Source organism: Ursus arctos, unplaced genomic scaffold (genome assembly GCF_023065955.2).
Source record: "Ursus arctos isolate Adak ecotype North America unplaced genomic scaffold, UrsArc2.0 scaffold_2, whole genome shotgun sequence".
NCBI classification, from domain to species: domain Eukaryota; kingdom Metazoa; phylum Chordata; class Mammalia; order Carnivora; family Ursidae; genus Ursus; species Ursus arctos.
In genome coordinates this window covers 62,425,636-62,433,856 of record NW_026622874.1, presented here as the reverse complement: position 1 = coordinate 62,433,856, position 8,221 = coordinate 62,425,636, and the positions used below count along the sequence as shown (strand labels likewise).

At 40.1% G+C, this 8,221-nt stretch overlaps 1 protein-coding gene across 1 annotated transcript; it reads right to left on the bottom strand.

The window, feature by feature from the left end:
- Nucleotides 1-5,825: 5,825 nt before the first annotated feature.
- On the bottom strand, nt 5,826-6,770 carry LOC113249692 (olfactory receptor 10T2-like). The gene has a single exon (XM_026491166.3). It carries the CDS (start codon nt 6,768-6,770, stop codon nt 5,826-5,828), a length of 945 nt encoding a protein of 314 aa, XP_026346951.2.
- Between the last annotated feature and the right edge of the window lie 1,451 nt (nt 6,771-8,221).

The following is an 8,221-nucleotide window of genomic DNA, read 5'->3' as shown; positions in this document are numbered from 1 at the left end:
CAGTTTCTTCAATAAAGGTGTTGGAAAAAACTGATTGTCTCCATGCAAAAGAATGACATGGACCCATATATTATACCATACACACCAATCAACTCAAAGTAGATTAAATAGAAGATTACAGATTATATATAAATAATAGATCAAACATAAGACACTATAAACTTCTCAAAGAAAACACAGGGAATGTTATCTTGATATTGGTCTTGGCAATAATTTTTTGGGTCCGACACCAAAAGCACAAGCAACAAAAGCAAACATCTACTATATCAAAATAAAAAGCTTCTGCACAGCAGAGAAACAATCCACAAAAGAAAATGCAATTTACAAAGTAGGAGAAAATTTTTGCAACGTATGTATTTGATAAGTGGTTAATGTTCAAAATACATAGAGAACTCATACATTTCAAAACAAAAACCAACAAACAAAAACCAAATGACTTGATTAAACAAAGAGTAAAGGACCTGAATAGACATTTCTCCAGAGAAGATTTACAAATGGCCACTCCTACTACCTTCATTTTTTTTTCTTCAAATTTTGGCCTCAATCTCAACCAATTGCTTCACTTCAATGTTCCAGAGAAGAGCAGGTGACACATACTATGTCAGTCACCCACTGGGTCTTCTCTGACCTTAGGGTTTGATTCAGGATGGGCATGGGATACAGGTCTGGACAACCAGGAAGAGCAAGATTCAGTGTCTTAACTTTTGTTTTCACATTTGAAGAAGTGAATTCTCTCTTCCTTTGGACTGGATTGTGTGAGCTGGAGTTGTCAGAGACTGTAGAGTTTAGGCTAAAAACGAAGCCAAGATTGAAGAAGCAGAGCTTTGAAACGCATCTCAAAGACTGTGTGAGGATGACTGTTGGAACTGTTACATCAGCCTGCACCCAAAACTATTGCAACACTGGACTTTTCAGCTTTAGTTTTCATTAATACCAGTTTGAGTTGGATTACTTTTAATGTGTAACCCAAACAATCTTTAATTATAAGCCCTTGTCACCTTCCGGGATGGATTAGAGACGATTTAGGTATGTGCTGTGCAGGCAAGTATAAATATATTAACATATAAGAAATTAGAGCAAAAGGAAAGGAAAAATAAAGTAAGGTGAATTGGGGAGGAGTCATTAAGGAGTCCTTTGGAAGTAGGTATAGAAATGTATACCCTGAGGTCAGATATATGTATTAAATTTAGTCTCAAAGTTTCACAGCACAGTTTACACTGCGTAATTCAAAAGACAATGAAAACAGTTAAGAGTCATGTAGTTCACAGATACAAAACATGTGGGGGATGTGATTTCCAAAATAGAAGGACTGATCATATTAATAAAGCCAGAAATAATTATTGGATATCTAAGCAGAATGGAAGAAGGTCTGCAAAGCAATGTGACCATATCCCACCTAAAATCTCAGACTTACAGCCTAAATGGAAAACGTGGATTTATTTACTTGGTCTCAGCCCACCCAGGTCATGAGCCTGGACTAAGACTGTCCAGACCCTCCCCCAGTGCTGTTCCCTCTCAACAACCTCTTCAAGGCCTCGTGGGTGAAGGACGACAGAAGGAGGCATCCCTGCCCACTCACTGTCTCTCTTTGCCCTTCACACCACAGATGCCGGCGTGGCACCTCCCACTCCCTTTCTCCCATGTGGCCCATCCCCCAGCCCTCCCACCTACAAGAGCATAAATGTTTCACGATTCTAGAAAATGTACTGCTTGACCTTAAACATTTAGTTCTAATATCCATCTGGAATTGATTACATGTATGAGATAGAGGTAGATTCTCCATTTTCTCCTGTGGATATCCTTTGATCCTGCCCTATTTCTGTAAAGATTTTCTTTCATTCCAGATACGAGAGAATGCACTCGAACTCAGTGTCAGCTTTGCCATAACCGGATGCATATATGTATATTGGATTATTTCTGAGTGATCTTTTGTCTTCCATTGTTCACGGTGTATATTTTTGCACCAGCATTTTACTACCGTTTTTTTTTTTTTTTTTTTTTACTGTAACTTAATTATATGATAGGTAATTGGAAATGTACGTCCTCTAGGCTAGTTTTTTTTTAAGATTACTTTGACTTGTCTTTATTTTTAGGTTTGTATTTACTTATTTATAACCTGTTGGATATATATTTTCATGCATTTTATAATCCTGCTCCTCAACAAAGTACTGCTTATAAGCTAACGAAAGTGAAGTTTGAACGGAAGTTAAGAGTGAAGTCAACACCTAGATATAAAAACTGTGAAAAATAAAGGCAGTGTATCATTTTATAAGACTACAACAGGGCTTTCCTTCATGATCTGAGTTGTGTATAAAGAAGTTGATAAGTACAAAATGAAAATTTTGTCCTAGAGAAATGTATTTTTCCACACTGTTTTTCTGTAGGGTAGTGCTATTGTCAACTACAGTAGTCTTCAGTAATTACTGGGACGCACGATATCATTAGCCATCAGGGAAATTCAAATCAAAACCGCATTGAGGTACCACCTTACGCCAGCTAGAATGGCAAAAATTGACAAGGCAGGAAACAGCAAATGTTGGAGAGGATGTGGAGAAAGGGGACCCCTCTTACACTGTTGTTGGAAATGCAAGCTGGTACAGCCACTCTGGGAAACAGTGTGGAGTTTCCATAAGAGTTAAAAATATAGCTGCCCTATGACCCAGCAATTGCATTACTGGGTACTTACCCCAAAGATACAGATGGAGTGAAAAGAAGGGGCTCGTACACCCCAATGTTCATAGCAGGAATGTCCACAATAGCCAAACTGTGGAAGGAGCCGAGATGTCCTTTAACAGATGAATTGATAAAGAAGACGTGGTTCATATATACAGTGAAATATTACTCAGCCATCAGAAGGGATGAATACCCACCATTTGCATCAACATGGATGGAACTGGAGGGGATTATCCTAAGTGAAACAGGTCAAGCAGAGAAGGACAATTATCATATGGTTTCACTTATATGTGGAATGTAAGGGATAGCAGGGAGGAGATCAGGAGAAGGAAGGGGAAAATGAAGGGTGGGAAATCAGAGGGGGAGATGAACCATGACAGACTATGGACTCCTGAAAACAAACTGAGGGTTTCAGAGGGAAGGGAGTGAGGGGATGGGTTAGCCTGGTGATGGGTATTAAGGAGAGCACGTATTGCATGGAGCACTGGGTGTTATGCACAAACAATGAAGCCTGGAACACTACATCAAAAACCAATGACTTTACTTGTTCTTTTGCATTTCTGTATTCCATATTCCTAGACATAGGGATTTTCTTTTCTGCTGATTCAAAGAAATATAATTTATTTTTTTATTATTGACTTTGTATCAGGCAACCTTGTAAATATGTTCATTTACTAATTTTCATTTTTATCTGTATATTCCTGTGTGATTTCTATGTCCCTAAGAATATTTTCAATGACCACAGTTTAATTTCTTCCATTCAAACTACGATTATTTTATTTGTTTCCCTTAAAAAGGAAAGACCTCTAGTACAGTGTTACATAGAGAGTGGACGTCATTATTTTATTCTTGCTATCAAAGGGACATTCCCCTATTTTATTATTAAGCACAATATTTGCTCTCAATTTTTTAAAGATATGCTATCAGTTAGAAAAGTCTATTTTTAGTTTTATATGTTTTTATTTATAATTGCATGTTAACTGTTTGAATTTTTCTGCACCTCTCAAGACAATCACGTCTTAAACATGTAAATCAAATTTCGAAGTAAATTGTATATATAATTGTCTATAAAATGAATAAAATTATATATATCTAATTTATGTCCTGTATATATTCCCATCTCTTCTATCTACCGATCTAACATAATCAATAAATCTATCACTTCATCTATCCTGTTTTGCCATACATATAGTAATTTTGAACTGTAAAATATGTCAAGTGAAGCCACTTTTGGATAAACCCCATTTGTTAATATAATTGGGTTCAATCTGGTTGTCTTAATTTAACCCGAAAGTTCTACCTAATAGGATTCTATTTCTGCCTTATATTATCACCTTTGTCTGTCACCTAGATTTCTATTTTCAGGCACAAGGAACACATAAATATACTCATCTAAGCTATGCAATCCTTCTCTGAGTCCGTGCACCTGCCCAAAACATTCTTCACCACTCTCTACTTCCTCAGTTTTTACTTATTTTTCAAATCTCAATTTCAATATTACTTACCCCACAAAGTCTTTTTTGATTTCTCTAAGATTGAGGTAGATCTTCACTCATATAAGCCATTGTATTCCAAGTAATTACTTATCACACTGCATTATAATTCTTTTAGTCTGCAGTGTTTCTCACCTCTCTGTCTTAGTTACCCTCACTGTGCCTATGGAGTGACAGATGTGAAATAATTATTCATTAGATAAAAGAATAACAGTACAAAACATATTCTGAGTTGATCATATAAAATAAATCTTTATTCGATATCTCATGAAATCAATATTAAAGTTACCACTGAAATGTTGTTGGGTGGCTAAGTTGGGTAAGCATCCAACTCTTGATTTTGGCTCAGGTCATGGTCTTCGGGTCATGAAATCAAGCCCCACTGCAGGCTCTACACTTGGCATGGAGCCTGCTTAAGATTCTCCCTCTTTCTCTCCATCTGGCCCTCCCACCCTACTCACACATTCTCCCTCTCTCTCTAAAAAAAAAAAAAAAAAAGCACCACTGAAGATCCAGAAAAAAATCCATTCAGTGTTGTGATAATTTATGTTTACAGGTAAGTCAGAAGATCTCAACAAACTGCCTTTGATCGTCATTTATTAATTGAACAAAGATTTTTTTTTTGAAAGCCTAGTGTGCGCTCAAGTGAAAGGCTGAGAAATGAATATTTAGGAAATTATTATATAAAATGCAAGTGTTTTCTTGAAACACGCCTTTAACAAAACCCACAGTAACCTCAGTGGAATATGTATGAGGTACTGACGCAGGTGAGCGAAATTTGGTCACTTCTCACAACGCGGTCGAAAGAAAGAAGGCTGCGTGTCCCTCTTCACGACAGCACTTACTTTACTCCTTTGCCCCTGCTGGAGCAGTAGCAGGTGCATCAACAGAGCTCATGATTAGTCAACTTACTTTCCCACTATATCTGGCATTTACTACAATCCTAGTTTATGGAAGGAAGAAGGAAGAGGTAGGTGGGGCGAAAGGGAACGATATGTTGTAATGCCTGTGCCTTCCAAGACAAGCATGGCATTGCTTTGCATCTACTAATTTACTGAGCTCTTAAAATGCCCCACTGAGGAGGTATTGGGAGTCTCATGTTACACAGGGAATTGCTGACCGCAAGAGAGATGAACCCTGGCTTATAGCATTGGACTGGAAAATGATCCAAACCAAGATTCAAACCCAGGTTTCTGTGAGTCCGCAATCTATATTTTCTTCTCTACCATCAGCCTTTTAGAACTTGAATTCTCTCCTCATTTATCTATAAGTGAATTCATTCTTTTTATCTAGAATTTACTTATTAGAAATATTTCTTTGTAAACTTCAAAATATAGAGACAAGCATTCAGAAACTTAAAAGTCCTTCTCCACGGTGTCCTTCAGTGTGACAAGAGTATCAGTGGGCTAGGCATTCTCAGAAGGATAACGCATCATTTCTGGCGTCAGCTGAGAAAACCTACATTTCCAGTGCATTAAGATAGCATCACTTGAGTGCTTGAGAGGTTCCATATTCACATAACTTTCTGGGGCCCAACTGGGATAACCCCCAGAGCAGTTATAGGCTAAGCACAAAGAAAGGCTTCCCAATAAAATAACCAATATAAATGAAAGTCCTCATTTCTATCCTGAATATAACGCTCCTGACTTGCCAAGTCACTCACACAGTTTTGGGGAATGAGTACCTGCCGAGAACCTTACTCAGAGCGCTCTTCACTTCTTTATTTCTCAGTGTGTAGACAAGGGGATTGAGCAGTGGGGTGATCACAGTGTAGGTCACTGCCACGAGCCGGTCCTTATCTGAGGAGTATAGGGACGTGGGCCTGAGGTAGATGAAGGAGGCGCAGCCATAGTGCACGATGACCACCGTGAGGTGGGAGGCACAGGTGGCAAAGGCCTTCCGCTGTCCCTCAGCTGATGCGATCTTGAGGATGGCGGAGACGATGAAGATGTAGGAGATGAAGATCAGCACAAAGGGAACCAGCAAGACGAGAATGCTGAGGAAGAAGATGACCATCTCCTTCAGGCTCGTGTCAGAGCAGCCTAGTTTTATGACCGGGGAAATATCACAGAAGAAGTGGTTGATCTGATTGGAGGCGCAGAAGGGCACACTGAACACCAGGACATTGACAACCACAGAGATCAGGAAGCCACAGCAGCTGGAGGCCAGAACTAGCAGCACACAGGTGGCTCGGCTGACAACAAGAGTGTAGTTGAGAGGGTTGCAGATGGCAACGTAGCGATCGTAGCCCATGGCGGCAATTAGAAAACAGTTGGTACAAGCCAGGCCCACGAAGAAGAAGAGCTGAGCAGCACAGCCAGAGAAAGAAATAGTGTGACTCATGGAAAGCAGGTTGGCCAGCATTTTTGGTACAATGGCCAAGGTGTAGCAGGTTTCAGAGCAGGAGAGGACAAAGAGAAAGAAGTACATAGGGGTGTGCAAAGTCCTGTCCAGACGAATGACAGTCATGATGGTGGCATTGGCCATCAGAGTGGCCAGGTAAACCAGGAGGAAGGTGAAGAAGAGAGGTACCTGCAGATGCCCCAGGTTTGAGAAGCCTATAAGGATGAACTCAGTGATCACGCTCTGGTTCTGCCTCCTCATTGGTCAGCGGGAGTCGGATTCACACATCCTGAAATCGTGAACAGAAAGAATTTGACAAAAGGGAAAAGCCCCAAAGAGGCCACATTTGTGTTTCTGCACAAAGCTGAAAATATTGGTTTGAAAAAGTGAGTAGCAAGCCCTTAAGCACAGTGGTCATAGGATGGGGGAAGCAGGAGGCAGGAGAAGTGACCTAAGAAGATATGGTCCAATTCAAGGACACCGGAAGGTTCATACACAGTCTGCTAAATCAAGTAGTGATTTAAAGTTCATCTCACCTAATCCTGTCATTTTATGGAAAAAGAAAAAGAGACAAAAAATGTCAAGCCATTTATTTAACCCACATGAGAGCAACAGCGGTCAAAAATCGCTTGCCTGAAAAGCATTCTTCTGACAAACTGATTCAGAAAACAACGAAAACCAATGAAAAGGGTGCTATCCAGCCCCTCCGAAGTTTGACTCAAATAGTGTTTGCTTACATGCAATGAAGTATTTTATTATTATTATTATTATTATTATTATTTAAAAGTGTGGAGATTTATTAATGATAATCAGTTGTGAAGCCTTGGCACAGGCGTAGAATGATCCCACATATCAGGGTTTTCCTTGTCATGATCACATGGGAATTTGGGAATAAGTGGCTAAGTAGAGCTCCGACTTAGTGCAGAGGGTGATGAGGCCTCCTCTATTCTGGAATGTTCTAAGAACAACTCTCCCCATTATCTTTGGGAAAATCTGTCATTTGATCTGAGAGCAAGTAGTGCTGAAACCTTCCTAATAGACTGAGACAACCAGACAGTCTTTATATTAGCAGAAGCTCAGGAATCTCCTTCTTCAATTTGGACTCAATTCTGTGAACTTTTTATATAAGCCTGGGATTTATGTCTATTCCCCACAGTCAAGATCCAGTTATAAGAAATCCTGAGACACAGCACAGGCTGCTCTCTTACTACATGTCTCGATTGTCGAGAACCTTCGTATTCAGAGATGAAGCAGATATGCCTCCTTGACGCGCCCTGCCCTGGCTCTGGAAGACTCCCCTGCCGACACCTGCAAGGGGTTCTTTTCATCAGAGCCAGCCCTTTAGTTATTGGAGAAGTGATCATATCCCTTAAGGGGTCTCATTTTCCTCCTGACCAACACTCTCAGTTCTCTCAATTATTTCTCATGACATTATTTCGGGAAGTCTCTGTCCTCATCCTCCCCTCAGGTGCTTTACTCCCGAGCCTTACAGCCCCCTTCTGGTCTCTGCTGTAGACAAGTGGCAATCACACATCACTATTGCCGTCCTCTGACTTTACAATTAACGTTTCATTTCCTTTCCTACTGTTCTGTGCCCCCCACAGTTAACACCTATCCCGGCTACAAACCCCAGCTTGATACTGTTCTCCTGAAAGGCTTCTCTGAGTAGCTGTAAGGCTTTGATTACTCTGTGTGTCAACTTCTCTGTCCGT

Excerpts from the sequence above, each read along its gene's own strand:
- LOC113249692 (XM_026491166.3), bottom strand. The coding sequence starts at position 6,770 with ATGAGGAGGCAGAACCAGAGCGTGATCACTGAGTTCATCCTTATAGGC.